Raw genomic sequence first — 17,996 nt, 5'->3', positions numbered from 1 at the left:
TAAGGAGAGGGTTAATTGTTGGTTGTATCGTAACGAATGTGACGATTTTCCTGTAGTTGGTAAGGAGAGGGTTAAATGTTGGTTGTATCGTAACGAATGTGACGATTTTCCTGTAGTTGGTAAGGAGAGGGTTAAGCTGTTATATTCATTTTTGTTTATTACTTTTGAAGAAAAATTGGAGACAACCCAAAAATCAGAATATCTTGGATTAACTCTCGACAGCAAAATGTCTTCTTGGCAACACCACATTGTTGTTTGTGTGATTTCTTTGTTATCGCAATGGTTTATCCAACGCGTTCCGTTTTTTTTTGTTATCAGCAACCACTGACGTGCACTTATTTGCAGGTCTGATAACCCAATTCCTTATGGACTCATTTTTGTAATGGAAATCTAAAATAAAATGTCGCAAAATTTTATCCATAACAACAATGTTAAACTAGGCCCATAAGTGAGTTCGGTTGTCAGACCTATATATATGTAACGTCGGCAACAACCTATCGTGTTTTGCCTCACAATTTACGTTCTCTTTTATACAAGATTATTAACCCCCTCTTTCCTCACTTGGACATCATGGGTGATTCTTATTGACATCAGACATCTTGTTTGATGAAGGATATATATTTCCTTCGTGGAATGCCTAGGCGACGACATCTTATGATGTCATGGCGGAAGGGCATAATTTTTCATGTTTATGCAAATTTGGTGTGTATTTCTTCGCAGTTATATCAAGATGGAAACATTCCAGCAAAAATATTCAGATAAAATAACTTTCGCGCGTCCGAGTCAGTCGTATTTTTAGGACAATAATTGTTAGATATCCGATAATAAAATTATAATTATAATTGTTTGCACCCAGTCACCGTACGAATTCGGCCGGAAATGCGTCACGATTTTGCACACTGCACACTGCACACTAGATGACTTCAACTTTGATCTGTCTTGCGACTGATGTCACTTTGCCGGCTAAATTATAACAGGTGGACTGTTCATCTATGTTTTTTTTTTTTTTTTTTTTTTTTTTTTTTTTCAAAAACGTTTATGTTGTTTAATTTATGCTTCAGATGATGACGACGACGATGATGATGATGACGACGACGACGATGATGATGATGACGACGACGACGACGACGATGATGATGATGATGATAATAATAATAATAATAATAATAATAATAATAATAATAATAATAATAATAATAATAATAATAATAATAATAATAATAATAATGCTGAAAACGTATATAGCGCTCTATAACTCCGAGACACCAGACTCTAAGCGCTTAATAATAATAATGCTGAAAACTTATATAGCGCTATAACTCCGAGACACCAGACTCTAAGCGCTTAAATTACAAATTACTTTGGCTGAAACATACTCATTCACACACACAAGCACACACACACACACACATACACACACACAACACAACACACAACACAAACCAAACCTATCTTGCTTCTCATACCATCTACTAAAATCGAAACAAATATGTTTTAAGCGAACGTTTAAAAATAGACAAAGATTCTTTTTCACGAATGCTCTGCGGTAAGGCGTTCCAAATAGAGGGTCCGAAATGAGAAAAGGATCTCATTCCAGCATTTTTCCGAATTCGAGGGACAACTAGTTTTGTGGAATCACTGGCCGAACGTAAGGGGCGGGGTTTTGAATATCTTTCAATTAGTTCTGAAAGGTAGGAAGGGGCAGTACCTTCAAGACAACGATACACTAAAACACAAGCTTTGAATTTAATTCTTTTCTCAACAGGCAGCCAATGCAGGTCATGAAGTAGAGGTCCGGCAGAGTCGCACCTACGCTTCATAAATACTAGTCTGGCAGCGCTGTTTTGGACAATCTGAAGACGTTTCAGATTGTATTGCGAAACGCCAAACAACAGAGCATTACAATAATCCAATTTCGATAGTACGAGGGACACAACCAGGTGCTTGGTCACATCCTCAGATATGAACCGTCTAATGGAAGCAATCTTTTTTAGTTGGAAAAAGAGAGATCTAACCAAATTATTAACCTGATGCTCCATCGACAGTCCAGAGTCTAAGAATGTGCCAAGGTTTTTCACTTTGTCAACAATTTGAATAGAGGCATCCCCCAACTTCAAATCTGTTTCACTTTTCCACTTCCTGTTCCCCACATACAGCACCTCCGTCTTATCATCATTCAGTTTCAGTCTGTTCTCATTCATCCATTTCTTAACACTTTGGATACAATTTTTACTATTGGCTGATACTTCTTGTAAATTTCTCATATTGGAAACGCAGTACAATTGCGTATCATCAGCGTATTGATGGTAAGACAGACCAAAACTTCTGATGATTTTAGACAGAGGGCCAACGTACAAAACAAAAAGAACGGGTCCAAGTACTGAACCCTGGGAACCCCACAATCAAGAAAGATTTCCTCCGATCTATATTCATCCACCGTAATAATCTGTTTACGATTAAACAAATATGACCTAAACCAATCAAGCGCTGCACCAGACACGCCATAAGTAATTTCAAGACGTTTGAGAAGAAGATTGTGATCAATAGTATCAAAAGCAGACGATAGGTCAAGCAAATTCAGCAAAGAACATGAACCATTGTCTATAACAGAGAGGAGATCATTAACAACCCTAACAAGTGCGGTTTCCGTCGAATGATGTTGCCTATAAGCAGACTGAAATTTTTCTTCAAGACAATTATTTTTAAGATGAGACAGTAATTGTTTCAAAACAAGCTTTTCTAAGATCTTAGAGAGAAAAGGAAGATTAGAGACAGGGCTATAGTTTTTTAAGTTCTCTTTATCGAGATCAGGTTTTTTCAAAAGGGGTTTGACATGAGCAACTTTGTAAATGTCTGGTACAGCACCTGACTGCAACGAATTATTAACAATACATGTAAATGGTGTTAAAATTACATCAATGCATTTTTTTAAAATGGCAGTATTTAAGGCGTCTAAATCACAACTTTTAGTTGGAGACGACATAATGCAATCACGTAAGTCAGCTTCAGTAATCTTTGAAAAATGTGTTAACGAATCACCATGAAACTTGTCAAATGTTGTAGGGATCGATTCAGACGAGAGTTCCTTCCTGATGGTATCCGTTTTTTCTTTAAAATATTGACCAAAGCGAGTTGGTAGATCTGCACGATCGATTAAAGATGGGAGAGCTGGTTGCGTCTGTTGTCCCAGCAGTTCCTTGGTCAAGGCAAAGAATTGTCTCGAACGTCCCACGTTTTTGAGGCTTTCTTCATAGAATTTCTTTTTGGCCCTGAAATTGACGGCTTTTGCATCATTTCTAGCCGCGATGTATCGCTTCTTATCGACAGCATCTCTGGACTTGAGCCATTTTCTTTCTGCCCGCCTCCTGGCTAATCCATTCAATTTTATTTCGGTATTATACCAGGGTGCTTGACGTCTCACTTTTACTGCTCTAGTTGTTAAGGGAGCATGCTTGTCCACCGTACCAACAATTGACTCGTGGAGACCATTCGCATCATGTTTATTTTTAACGTTATGGTCAAGGTCTTGTTTAAAAATGTTCATGTTTATATTCTTCAAATTACGAGATGTTATCATCTTTTTTACTTCGTGCTTCATTGGAAATAAAACGCAAAACACAATTAAATGATGGTCAGAGATTAATTTATCAATATTTGAGACAGATGAAGAGAGAGAATGTTCAATGTCTGTAATGACATGATCTATTGTGTGGCCATGGTTGTTTGTAGGACCGCTTACAAGTTGAATATTGTTGTTTGTGTCAATAATCTCCCGAAATACTTTCGATTCATTTTTGTTTCCGAAATAATCAATGTTAAAATCACCCATAAAAATATTATGCTTTTTGTTAATGGATTGCATTGACATAAATTCTCCGAACTCAGATAAAAAATCAATTGTTGATATTTTGTTTTGTTGGCTTGGTGGTGGGCGGTAGACACAGTGAAACGACTTTTTAAAATTATTTTCATGAATGGCAAATCCAGCGTATTCAAAACTTCTAAAATTATCATGGTGAAATGATATCTTGTCAAAGAGTGACAAGTTGTAAATAATTGCAATACCACCTCCTTTCCTCCCAATGCGTGGAAATGATTTAATACAAAAGCCTTCGGGTGTAATTGCTTTCATAATTGGATCATCATATGAATGATTAAGCCATGTTTCCAAGATGACAAAAATATTAATTTTATGATCTTCAATAATGTCGATTATGTCTTGAGTTTTATTACGACACGATCTAACATTTAGTAATCCAATTTTTAAACTGGTATGATCACTACGTGCAGCTTGTTGTTGTTGTTGTTGTTGTTGTTGTTGTTGTTGTTGTTGCTCAAGACGGTGCTGTTGCTGCGAGTTGTTGTCATGGTGGTCGTTAATTTCATACTGACTGTCACGGACAGTGTTGACATTTGACAAGGAACGGTGAGGATTACTCATTGAAGTGATTAGATTGGATGGGGGACGAGTGTTGATAAATTGAAGCGAGGATCGAGGTCGTAGGGGGAGCGGGCGTGGGGTTGGCCGATGACCAATGACGGTGGTTATAGGGCGTTGTTTTCGTCTACCCCCTCTGAGTCTGTTCACAAAATTAGTATTATAAATAGATCGATGTACACGGTAGTTGTTAAAAGTTGTAAAATATAGCACAGTGAATAAAGTTTCCAATATGGCTGTAAACAAATAGCAGTTTAAAACTATGTTCGACTTTGGAAAATCCATACTTAAATTTTAAAATTTTAGAAAAATCCTCTGTTAGAAATCGTTAAAATGTATATCAATAAAACCACAAGACTATCACAAATCAGATGGTATTAAAATCCAGGCGAAATGTCAGATAAAAATCACTCAAAACACGTAAATGAAAGAGCCAACAAAAACAAGACTCGCCGGTCAGGCGTGTTACAATACATGGCTTAAATTACCAATTACTTTGGCTGAAACATACTCATTCACACACACAAGTTCACACACACACACACACACACAAACACACACACACAAACACACACACACGCGCGCGCACACACACAACACAGAACACAAACAAAAAAGACCAATCTTGCTTCTCATACCATCTACTAAAGACGAAACAGATATGTTTTAAGCGAACGTTTAAAAATAGACAAAGATTCTTTTTCACGAATGCTCTGTGATAAGGCGTTCCAAACAGAGGGTCCGAAATGAGAAAAGGATCTCATTCCAGCTTTTTTCAATATTCGAGGGACAACTAGTTTGGTGGAATCACTGGCCGAACTTAAGGGGCGGGGTTTTGAATATCTTTCAATACGTTCCCAAAGGTAGGAAGGGGCAGTGCCTTCAAGACAACGATACACTAAAACACAAACTTTGAATTTAATCCTATTCTCAACAGGCAGCCAATGCAGGTCATGAAGCAGAGGTCTGGCCGAATCGCACCTACGCTTCATGAATACTAGTCTGGCAGCGCTGTTTTGGACAATCTGAAGACGTCTCAGATTATATTGCGAAACGCCCAACAATAGACCATTACAATAATCCAATTTCGATAGTACGAGGGACAAGGCCAGGTGTTTGGTCACATTCTCAGATATAAACCGTCTAATGGAAGCAATCTTTTTTTAGTTGGAAAAAGAGAGATCTAACCAAATTATTAACCTGATGCTCCATCGACAGTCCAGAGTCTAAGAATGTACCAAGATTTTTCACTTTGTCAATAGGCATCCCCTAGCTTCAATTCTGTTTCACTTTTCAACTTCCTGTTCCCAACATACAGCACCTCCGTCTTATAATCATTCAGTTTCAGTTTGTTATTATTCATCCATTTCTTAACACTTTGGATACAATTCTTACTATCGGCTTATACTTCTTGTAAATTTCTCGTACTGGAAACGCAGTACAATTGCGTATCATAAGCGTAATGGTGGTAAGACAGACCGAAACGTCTGATGATTTTAGACAGAGGGTCAACGTACATAACAAAAAGCACGGGTCCAAGTACTGAACCTTGGGGAACCCCACAACCGTTAATGATTTCCTCAGATCTATATTCATCCACCGTAATAATCTGTTTACGATTAAACAAATCTGACCTAAAACAATCAAGCGCTGCACATAAGTAATTTCAAGACGTTTGAGGAGAAGATTGTGATCAATAGTATCAAAAGCAGACGATAGGTCAAGCAAATTCAGCAAAGAACATGAACCATTGTCTATAACAAAGAGGAGATCATTAACAACCCTAACAAGTGCAGTTTCCATCGAATGATTTGCCTATAAGCCGACTGAATTTTTTCTTCAAGACAATTACTTTTAAGATGAGACAGTAATTGTTTCAAACCAAGCTTTTCTAAGATTTTAGAGAGAAAAGGAAGATTAGAGACAGGGCGATAGTTTTTTAAGTTCTCTTTATCTAGATCAGGTTTTTTCAAAAGGGGTTTGACATGAGCAACTTTGTAAATGTCTGATACAGCACCTGACTGCAACGAATTATTAACAATACATGTAAATGGTGTTAAAATTACACCAATGCACTTTTTTAGAATGGCAGTATTTACGGGGTCTAAATCGCAACTTTTAGTTGGAGACGACATAATGCAGTCACGTAAGTCAGCTTCAGTGATCTTTGCAAAATTAGTTAATGAATCACCATGAAACTTGTCAAATGTTGTTTGGATTGATTCAGATGAGAGTTCTTTCCTGATGGTATCCCATTTTTCTTTAAAATATTGACCAAAGCGAGTTGGTAGATCTGCACGATCGATTAAAGGTGGGAGAGCGGCTTCCGTCTGTTGTCCCAGCAGTTCCTTGGTTAAGGCAAAGAATTGTCTCGAACGTCCCACGTTTTTGAGGCTTTCTTCATAGAATTTCTTTTTGGCCCTGAAATTGACGGCATTCGCATCATTTCTAGCCTCGATGTACAATTTGTTGTCAACAGCATCTCTGGACTTGAGCCATTTTCTTTCTGCCCGCCTCCTGGCTAATCCATTCAATTTCATTTCTGTATTATACTAGAGTGTTTGTCCACCGTACCAACAATTGACTCGTGGAGACCATTCGCATCATGTTTATTTTCAACGTTCTGGTCAATGTCTTGTTTTTTAAAAATTTTCATGTTTATATTCTTCATATTACGAGATGTTATCATCTTTTTTTATTTCAAGCTTCACTGGGAATAAAACGCAAAACACAATCAAATGATGGTCCGAAATTAATTTATCAATATTCAAGACAGGTGAAGAGAGAGAATGTTTAATGTCTGTATTGACTTGATCTATTGTGTGGCCATGGTTGTTTGTAGGACCGCTTACGAGTTGAATAGAATTGTTTGAAACAATAAGCTCCCGGAATACTTTGGATTCATTTTTGTTTCCGAGATAATTAATGTTAAAATCACCCATAAAAATATTATGCTTTTTGTTTATGGATTGAATAGACATAAATTCTCCGAACTCTGATAAAAAAATCAATTGTTGATATTTTTTTTTATGATGATGATGATGATGATAATGACGATGACGACGACGACGACGACAATGATGAAACGATAGAAAAGAATTCCTCCACTCTTAAGTGTCGCACTGAGAACTGTGTCTTTTGTTGTTGTCAAAAGAATCAATCAATAATTATAATTAATTGAAAACGCTCTCGTGGCATCTACACATAATCAAATACTCCCCCAGGCAAACACACGCTCATACACCCACACAAAGAAAGAACAAGACAAGTGTTTGACTCCTCGGGCCATTGTGAAATAGAACAATAGTTAATTACTCAAGTTTCTCAAGTTACTCAATTTAATTAATAAATGATTAATAAAATTCCCTTTATTCATCCCCAAGGGGATATTTGTCTCTAATAGGGTCTATTCCAAGGAAAGACTGGAATAACCCAGACCTCAGCCGCAGTTCAAGGTTAACCAGCTCAAGGCCAATTAGCGTAGCGGCGGGTGATCGAACTCGGTACCTTTCGGGTGCGAAGCAAGACAGTTCCGCTGAGCCACGATAACCCCAAACTGATCAATTTTTGAAGGACGATTTTTCTGGTCAAATTATGTGACCGGTCGTCTCAAAACGGTATTATGTCGGAACGAACCATATTATACTTAAACTGGTCAAAAATATAAATTATTGGCATTAGCACCATAAAATTATGGTAACCATTCTCCTCAATGAAACGTACAAACTCAACGCACGTCTGATATTTCTGGCTATAAGTTCAATTTTCGGCATCTTAACCAACTTTCTACTTAATACCGTTTTGAGGCGAAGGGTCACAATTTTTTTTAGCACGAGTCTTTTTCAGAGTATTATAGATAGAATGAAGAGACGTCACTCATGTCTTTGTTGTTGTTTTTTTGTCATCCACGTTTATGGGTAATTCTCACTAAACTGAATTAACCAGACTATAAAAGTTCATGGTTACACATCGTTTTGTGTGTTGATCCGTTATACTTCCGGATGGCAATGTTGTGAACTTCTTCGCCAATCGCATACTATCTATACATCAGTGAACTGGTTGAATGGCGGACCTTAACATTAAAAATTGTTTTTGTTGTCGTTGTCGTTGTGATAATAGAAAGTCTCATGTTGTTACGTTTTGTCATGTTGATAAGATCAAACGCATTAATCATTGAAGCAGTATTTGAAGCAATACGTTTTAAAAGCGTTCCCGAGTGTCACTTGAATTAAGATAAGAGAAAATATAAAATGAACGTTATTTATCCATTTCTGGATTGTGTATTGCCGACGTGTACATATATGCAGGTCTGACATCCGAATCCACTTATGGGCCAAGTTAACATTGTTGTAATGGACAAAATATTGCGTTATTTTTTTTATTTTTTTTTTTTAGATTTCCATAACAACAATGAGCCCATGAGGAATTGGGTTATCAGACCTGCAAATAAGTGCACGTCGGGTATTGCCATAGACTGAAATTAATTAAGCAAATAAATAATAAGAATAAAATACAATGACATAGAAGTAAACCAACAAAAAGCATAACAAAACTAAAACGCCTTTAAACACTCTCTCATATCCCCCATTTTCTTACTCTCTCTCTCTCTCTCTCTCTCTCTCTCTCTCTCTCTCTCTCTCTCTCTCTCTCTCTCTCTCCCCTCTCTCTCTCTCACTATCTCTCTCTCTCTCTCTCTCATTCTCATTTAATGATAAAACTAGGAATTAAAGGAACGAAATGGCAATTTGTTTACTATCAACGTATAGTTATGTGCATGCATGTTTATGGGCGCATTGTTGTAATGGAAATACCCTTATATTAAAAAAAACAACAACAAAAACATGAGCTTTCATATAGTGCAATATCCACTTAACGTGCTCAATGCGATTTACAAAGGGTCCATGGCCAACAGCAACACGCAACAAGCAAAACGTGACATGTCGCCTGGTAGCGATTTTACAATTCTTTCGACTGTTAACGGCCAGGTACTCATTTTACAACTGAGTACGGTGGGAGAATGTGAGTAAAGGGCCTTTTGCAAGGACTCAACTATGCGCTTCGACTTAGTGCGAATAGATCGCTTTGTCTATTTAATTAAGTTGGTAATATTATAAGATTGAAACTTTGAAAAATATGGGGGGAAAACAACAAAACAATGCAAAAATTATTCGCTTCTTTGAAAAAAAAAAGGTGAGGGTTTTGTCTTGCTTGTGTGTGTGTGTGTGTGTGTGTGTGTGTGTGTGTGTGTGTTTAAGAGTTTTCATAAAAGCTATGACGTTCCATCACATTCCCTCTTCATGTGGTTTTTATCGAACTGCAGTGTTGCCAGGTGCCTTTGCAAAATTCCCACCAACTTTATGCCGGAAATCCGCCAAAATCCGCCAATTTTATCCTACTTCAATTGCAAAAATAGATTTATAAATAGTATCTATTTATTTATGCATTTATTTATACACCTATGCCTGCGACATTTGCCCAAAATGCGCCAAAAAAAATCCGCCGTTTGATTTAAAAGACTATAGTGTATTGTCTCCGAATAAAAAAATATGTTACCAAACGCTACTCACTTATTTACTACTGTTTCCTTTTGAAAGGCATGAAGATTCGGAGTTTCTATTTTGTTTGAGCGGGAGTTAGACTTTCGGATATTGTTTTCACCTTCGGTTAATCTGAATTACGTTGTCTATCATAGACCCAAACCAACAGTACACTCATAATAGGTGCTCCTAAAAGTCACTTTAGGGAGGGGGAGGGGGGAGGGAGAAGAATAATTAGACATGATTGCTATACTTTTGCTTTTTTTAAAGGGTATACAAATCATCACAAATCTGCCAAAAAAAAAAAAAAACGCTATCCGCCAGGCCATTTTTCCCTTCCCCTCTCTCTCTCTCTCTCTCTCTCTCTCTCTCTCTCTCTCTCTCCTCTCTCTCTCTCTCTCTCTCTCTCTCTCTCTCTCTCTCTCTCTCTCTCTCTCTCTCTCTCTCTCTCTCCCCCTTTTTTTTCTTTTTCTTCCCCGCCTTTCTTATCTCGCGCCTCTTCTTGCATCCACACTCGACGCCCTTTCCTCACATTAACATTGTTTCCACATTTGACCACATATTTTGTAAATTTACATATTTGTGTTTGTGTTTTTTTGTCTCCTGACGAAGGCCAAGGGCCGAAACGTTGTTTGTTTTGTGTTGTTCCCTTATATATGAGTCACATCTACTCATTTTATTTTTCTCGCCAATGATAAAAATCCGCCAACTTGGCAATGAGGTCTAACTGTGTCAATACACCACAGAAGTGAAACACACTCATGTTTCTTTCATAATGTGTCGCTAACGAGTCTCGCTTGATCAGCGCCATCGGCAAGTGATTGTTTGGTACAAAAGGGTAAAAGCTTGTAAACACACTTCATTTCATTCCGTTTGAACCGTCGGCTAATTAACATTGGTCCTCAATTTATGACAAAACAGATTTTTCTCATTTCGTTAAGAACACTTCTAATCGGAATAATAAGATATGGACCACTTGGTCCTGCACTGCCCGTCCACAGCCGTGCCAGGGGGCTATGATACCGTCCATCAAGGAGGACAAAAATACCTGGACTGGAGTGAAACGGTTCACTTGGAGGTGAAACCATAAGAAACTACTACTATCGGAATAATATAAAATAAAACGCCCGGACGTGTTCATAATTCCAGGTCAAATAATCCACTAAACGCGCTCAAACTCTATAATACAAGGGGTCCCTCGCCAACTGCAATACTTAACATGTATGACAAACCATGAAGCCTGTTAGGTGATGTTATTTTTTTTTTCGACATCAACAACGCTGTTAACGACCAGGAACTAATTTTACACCTGAGGCACAGTGAGAGGAGCACTTTCCAAGGACTCAACTATGCGCCACTTAGATTGGAAATCGAAGCTTGGGCCTTCCGATCCGATGGAGGCAGCTTGGCTCAGCGGTACGGTCTTTGCTTCATACCCGAAAGGTACAGAGTTCGATCACCCGCCACTGCGCTGTGTGGTGGCCTTGAGCAAGCAAGTCATCTCGCTCACCCTAGCTCAATTTGCGGCGCTGCACTGCGGCTGACGCCTGTGTTATTCCATCTTCCCTTGGAATAGGCCCCTTGAGACAAATTTCCCTTATGGGATGAATAAAGGGAATTTTATTTTGTTAAAATTTATTTTACCACTAGATAACATAGCTGCATTGGCCACTTTTTATGAAATATCACCGCCCGTTATCACTTCTGCTCCTCTCCTTATTTATGTGGGCACACTCTAAGGACTAACCCACACCGGAGACTGACTCCGACGACCCGACACTGTCGTCCACTGTCATCTTCCGGATAAAGACGTCGGGCTCGGACAAAATTTTAAGAATAACGAGAAGGGCCGCTAGACCTACCCATACCAAGCACTGGATGTCCTCTGCCGTTAAAAAAAAAAAAAATAATAATAATTTTTTTTTCCGAGCTTGGTATGGGTAGGTCTATCGGCTCTTCTCTATATTATTCTGAGTATTTTGTCCGTGTCCGACGTCTTTATCTGGAAGACGGCAGAGGACGGCAGTGCCAGGTCGTCGGAGTCAGTCTCCGGTGTGGGTTAGCCCTAATCCTTCTAGTTCTAGTGCTGCACTTGCTAGTCTAGATGTAATTTATTATTTATTCTTAATTATATACCGGTGTGAGTTAACCCTAAGGAAGCCAATATCCAGCAGCACACCTCAGGCACTCCTACGGAATCTTCAAGGGAAATGGAAGAGGAGAAGCCCAGCCAAGGAGCAGCTGGAGATGCAAGACAGAGGCTGAATGAAGGAGAAAATGTGCAAGACGGGAGGAAGTGTGAAGATGGTAGCACCGTGTCTGGTGGAGGGGTTTTGTGAGGTTATGTGGCCTAGTGGTATGACACTCGCTCTCGGATCGGAGGTCCTGGGTTCAAGCCTCGCTTTGCGCATAGTTGAGTCCTTGGAAAAGGCTCTTTACTCACTTTCTCTCACCGTGCTCAGGTGTAAAATTAGTACCTGGCCGTTAACAGCGTTGTCTTTGTCGGAAAAAAATTGTAATATCGCCTAAAAGGCGTCATGTCTCGTTCTACATGTTACGTGGTACTGTTGGACAGGGAGGGACCATTTGTAACGCGCTTTGAGCACGTTTAGTGGATATTGCGCTCACTCTCTCTCTCTCTCTCTCTCTCTCTCTCTCTCTCTCTCTCTCTCTCTATATATATATATATATATATATATATATATATATATATATATATATAAAGCTCGAGATTTTGTGTTGTTGCTCCTGGAGGTGTGAACGACCTTAATGAGTAAGTAAACCTGAGAATTACCTATATGGTCCAGCGCTATTACACTCGGCTTCGGAATTGAAGGCCCATAGTTCGAGTCCCGCTCTGGGAGGCGCATTGTTCAGTCTTTAGAAAACGCTCTTTACTCACATTCTCTCACCGTATCGAGGTGTACATTGAGTACCTGGCCGTTCACTCGAAGTCTCTATAATATTATTGCTTTTTTCATGTTCTGCACTAAATGAATGTTAAGTAATGGGTAGGGTTCCCGACCTCCTAGATTGGGCAGGGAGGTACTTGCTGTCTTCTATCCTCCTGTATCTGTTTTCCAAGTGCTTTCTGTCTTTGTCTTGGAATGAGATTACTTAGTTTCGTCTTGACCCTGGTCGGAGTCCTTGGCTGGGAGGGTAACAGTTAAATGTATTGTTATAGTTTTTGGGAGATGATATTTTTTCCCTCTGTTATGTACTGTTATTTTTATTTATTTTTTACATGTGATTTGTAAACATTTGATTGTATTCCTCTTAGTGGGGGCTTGTGCTGGTGTCTGGGTGAGACTTTTGGGTAATCTCAAACTAATCACCAATAGTGTGCTCTTGGAATCTACATCTGTTCCCTATTTGTACCATTCCCCGTTGTCCTTCTTTTCTTCAAGTTCTTTTAATTGTACATCTAGAATGTTTTTACTATTCAATGTTCTTCCTTTTTACTAGCCTCCCTTTGGAACGACTTGAGGGGTCAGGGCCACGAATTACCTTCTCTTAATATCGTTCTTATAAGTGTCAGTGTTGTGATCGACAGGTGACGACAGTGGTAATCAACCTATCTTAAAGGTTCGTATAGGAATCTTTTGATTTACTCCCTATTGTTTCTGTTCTAGTAATATTCATTGCTGACGAAAAGATTACAATGAGCTTTATAAGAGCTTTTTTTTTTTTGGGGGGGGGGGGGGGTGGAGGCTCTCCAAATAAGGGGGGTAACACAGTTTATTATGGCATTCATCTTCAGTTTGACAAAGTTGTCCACCTTTAGCTTAGCAATACAGCTTTTTTTTTTTGCTTTTTTTCTTTCCCACCTCTTCCTCTATTTCATTCATGTTACCGTCGGATGGCATAAAGAGCAATATTTCACAACAACAATCCACGTAATTCAATTATCAAATTAAATCGTTCTCTTATTTAAGCGAAGCTATGGTAAAAAAAAAAAAATAATAAGGTTCACATATATCTTGTATGGATAATATCCACTGAATCATTTCGGTCAGTTTGTTTATCGATCGAAGAACCGTGACTCTGAACGACTTCGGAGAGAAAAGCAAAAATAAGCAGACTTGTAAATGTGTCAGTGTCAATGGATCATAATCATAAACACGTCGACGGGTGGCACGGCCAAAAGCCATTAAACCTTGTAAGTTGATCTTTTTTTCCTAATTGAAATAAGCAGTTTAAATCTGTTGATGTCTTTTCACACATGTTGAATGGATAATATAAAAATATTTTGGAAAATGATCTTTTTTCTCAAGTAGGTTAGTAGGGAGTAGGGAAGAGAGTGAGAGTAACCGGCGAATGACTTACACTTACACCTTGACTATCACTCTTCCCACTCTCACCACATTCTCATGATCTGAAGCTAAGTTTTGAGTTTGAGGCCTAGATTTGATTGTGGAACTGACATTCAGCCACATATTGTTTATATTTAAAAAGGGAAACCTAGGAAACTCACTCACACAGTGACTGTGACAGTGCCATTGTAGTGTAATTGTACGAACTGAATGAAGGCGAAGGTGGAAAAGTAACAATTCCGACAGTACTGTACTGTAGGAATTGTTACTTTCCACCTTCGCCTCTATTCATTTTTTTTTTCATCATCATGGCATTTGTTTTTAATTTTTATAAGTCTTTTCATGAATTCCAAGACAAGATAAAATCATATCAAAACAAAAATTAGTGTTTTCGGATTCAGCAGAAAAAATCAGAAGGATGAAGTGACAAATCCATGCAAAGTCCTAGATCTTTAAAAAAGTAGGATTTCCTTTGTTTTAAAGGAAATTATACTGCACACTCAAACAATTCATGTAAAACGTTTTTGTAATAAGATCAATCCTTGGCATTTAATCGTAAGTCGTAAATAGCTAGTAGACGATTTACCAACTGGCAAGGGCCATGACAAAAAGAGGAAATATGAGAGAGAGAGAGAGAAAGGAGAAAATGATAGAGAAACACATGCAGAGAGGAAAAAATGGCACAGAGAGAGAAAAGAGAAAATGAGAGTATGAATTAATATTAATAATAACAACATCACTCCATGGCCATACATCACTTCGTGACACTTACATTACTACCTGGCAGTTAAAAGTACACATGCGTAGTTGATGAACTGACACGGTCCTTGGCAATTGATGATTTGACAATTGTCAAGGTCCAATGAATATAGGTAACTGCCATTAACGAAGCTCGAGTGCTGTGGACGTAGCCAGTGCTAACCTGAAAAGTCCACATCAATTGAATTTTTGAATGAATTGGTATTGAATTGCTATAATATAATTCAACATCATCAGCATCAGGTTTCAAATATGCCTGTCCAGGCTTTGATTAGCATCATTTGCATATTGATAAGTGGCTGCTGATGGGTTCAAATTATTCTTAGACACTGTCTAGCTAAGAACTTAAACAAAGAAAGAAAAAAAATGATGGCTCAGATTTATTCTCATCAGTTTGGATAGAAGAAGTAAAAAAAAAAAGTAGTCAAATATGCTGTCTGTCTTCAGTTGAATGAAGAATCCTAGCCATTGATTTTCATCGGACCTTACAGAAATCAGCGATTTTTGGAGTCAGAAAAGAAATGTATTCCTTTTAAAATATCAATTTAATGTACTGCCAGTGAGAGACAGTGGTGGAATGGACAGGTGCAGTTTTCCACTCTCCAGAAGTTAACTAAATTATCAGTGATGGTGATGGTTTATCATCTCAATTGCTCTAAAAGTGGGGATTGGATGATTATATATATATATATATATATATATATATATATATATATATATATATATATATATATATATATATATATATATATATATATATATATATTGGAAAAAAATTAGGCTTAAAGGGAATCATTTAAAATTCTTCTCCTTTTTCTCTGAATAATACTATCCTTACCATCATTGCATATACTACCTCACGAATTCTGAATCTTCCTTTACTAGAATTTTAATACTTAAGTAATCTTTAAGTAAAGCTTATCTTTTATTTATTCTTTCATCTTTTTTTTTCTTTTTTTTTTTTCTTGTTGTTTTACTTTGTGTTTAGCATTCTACAACCTGCATTTCAGTCATGGTTTGTGGGCATTGCTGCTCAAAAGATGAAATTTTAAAAAGTTGAGGTTGCCAATCTTCCATCTATTTACGGAATTCAGTTTGTTATAAACCTTCAGTATATTTTCCAATCACCTGCTAAAAAAAGTCAGTACATAATGTCTCTTTACTGTAATTCAGCGCTCAGAAAGGGGTTGGTCAATGTGGTTGCATAAAATTTCATTAAATTTTTGCCTCCTGAATTGGTAACCCTGAAGACGAGAAAAGGAGAAGAAACAACAAAATTACTAAATGTGTATACATGAATTGTTTTGTCATTTTCCTGTCCATCTCATGAAATTTAATTTGTCCTATTTCATTCCTTGTCAAGGATATTGTGTCTGCAAAACTCAAGGTAGGGGCAGGAAAGAAGTGCTTCAGGGAAATGGAAGAAGAAATGTCGCTTATATTTCACTCCTTTCAAAGTGTTATCTATTTTCTTGTTGTCGCACTGCAGATATGAGTAGAGATGTGTTGATCTTGTCATAAACATATACAAGGGAAAATATTCTCATACATTTTTTTGGACACCTTTTTGTGTCTTTATGTAGAAGTTTATATTTTTCTTACTCTATACAAGGTTGCCAATTTCCCGTATATTTACGGAATTCAGTATAGTTAGTATCAACAGTATAAACCCTCCATATATTTTCCCATCACCTACTAATAAGGGGAAAAAGTCAGTACATAATGTCTTTTTTAATGGAGTTGCGCATAGTTGAGTCCTTGGAATAGACACTTTACTCACATTCTCTCACCAAACTCAGGTGTAAAAGGTCGTTAACAGCGTTATCTCTGTCCAAAAAATTGTAATATCGTCTGACAGGAGTCATGTCTCGTCCTACATGTTAAATGTTGCTGTTGACCAAGTAGCATTCAGAAAGGTCATTCAATTGGTTTTTGTAAGAGTTCAGTAAACTTTTGCCTGGTTTTACATCTATCACACTTAAGCTTTAGAACAGTTCTTTGTTTGCGTAATCAGGGGAGCAGTTGTTCAACATGATACAACATATATATATATTGTCATGCTAAGAATTTAGGTCTATAGCTATGTGGTCTTGTGGTATGACACTCTCTTTGGGATCGGAAGGTCTTGGGTTCGGGCCTCGCTCAGCGCATAGTTGAGTCCTTGGAATAGACACTTTACTCACATTCTCTCACCAAACTCAGGTGTAAAAGGTCGTTAACAGCGTTATCTCTGTCCAAAAAATTGTAATATCGTCTGACAGGAGTCATGTCTCGTCCTACATGTTAAATGTTGCTGTTGACCAAGGACCCCTTGTAAAGCGCTTTGAGCACGTTTAGTGGATATCGTTTATGCGGCTATGTGGTCTAGTGGTATGACCCTCGCTTTCGGATCGGAAGGTCGTGGGTTCGAGCCTCGCGTTCGGCGCATAGTTGAGTCCTTGGAGAAGGCTCTTTACTCACATTCTCTCACCGTACTCAGGTGTAAAATGAGTAAAACGAATACCTGGCTGTTAACAGCGTTGTCTAAACAAAAATTTGTAATATCGCCTAACAGGCGTCATGTCCCGTTCTAAATGTTACATGTTGCTGTTGGCCAGGGACCCCTTGTAAAGCGCTTTGAACTTTGAGCACGTTTAGTGGATATTGCGCTGTATAAAAGCTCAAGTTTTTTTTGTTTTTTTTTTATTGCGCGAGCGATATAAAAGCTCAATTAAAAATTATTTTTAAAAAATGTAGGTTATCAGAGACAATTCTGCCTAGAAAATGAAATCAGTGGGTATTGAAGTTTTTTGTGAAATCCATACACAATGTAGACAATCGTTGTTTGATATGAAACTAAATGACGGGCATGAACAGAATTGGCTGCATCTTTTCACCAAAGTTACAGACTTTAACACTTTTTATATAAGATCATTATTAATTAAAGACACACGACCTTGATGATGACAA

General features: G+C 37.8%; 1 protein-coding gene across 2 annotated transcripts in view; it reads left to right on the top strand.

Annotated features, from left to right (window-relative positions):
* Window positions 1-14,026: 14,026 nt before the first annotated feature.
* Window positions 14,027-17,996, top strand: part of LOC144971356 (E3 ubiquitin ligase Rnf121-like) — a 28,904-nt gene continuing 24,934 nt past the window's right edge. For both annotated transcript variants that reach the window (XM_078912142.1, XM_078912141.1), the window contains exon 1: window positions 14,027-14,134. In XM_078912142.1, the coding sequence (XP_078768268.1) occupies window positions 14,078-14,134 (57 nt within the window). In that variant the 5' untranslated portion in view covers window positions 14,027-14,077. The remainder of the gene's footprint in view (window positions 14,135-17,996) is intronic.

The sequence above is a fragment of the Berghia stephanieae genome, chromosome 4, assembly GCF_034508935.2.
Source record: "Berghia stephanieae isolate SIO BIC M18660-M18661 chromosome 4, UCSD_Bste_1.3, whole genome shotgun sequence".
NCBI classification, from domain to species: Eukaryota; Metazoa; Mollusca; class Gastropoda; order Nudibranchia; family Aeolidiidae; genus Berghia; species Berghia stephanieae.
This window is presented reverse-complemented; position numbering and strand designations above follow the sequence as displayed.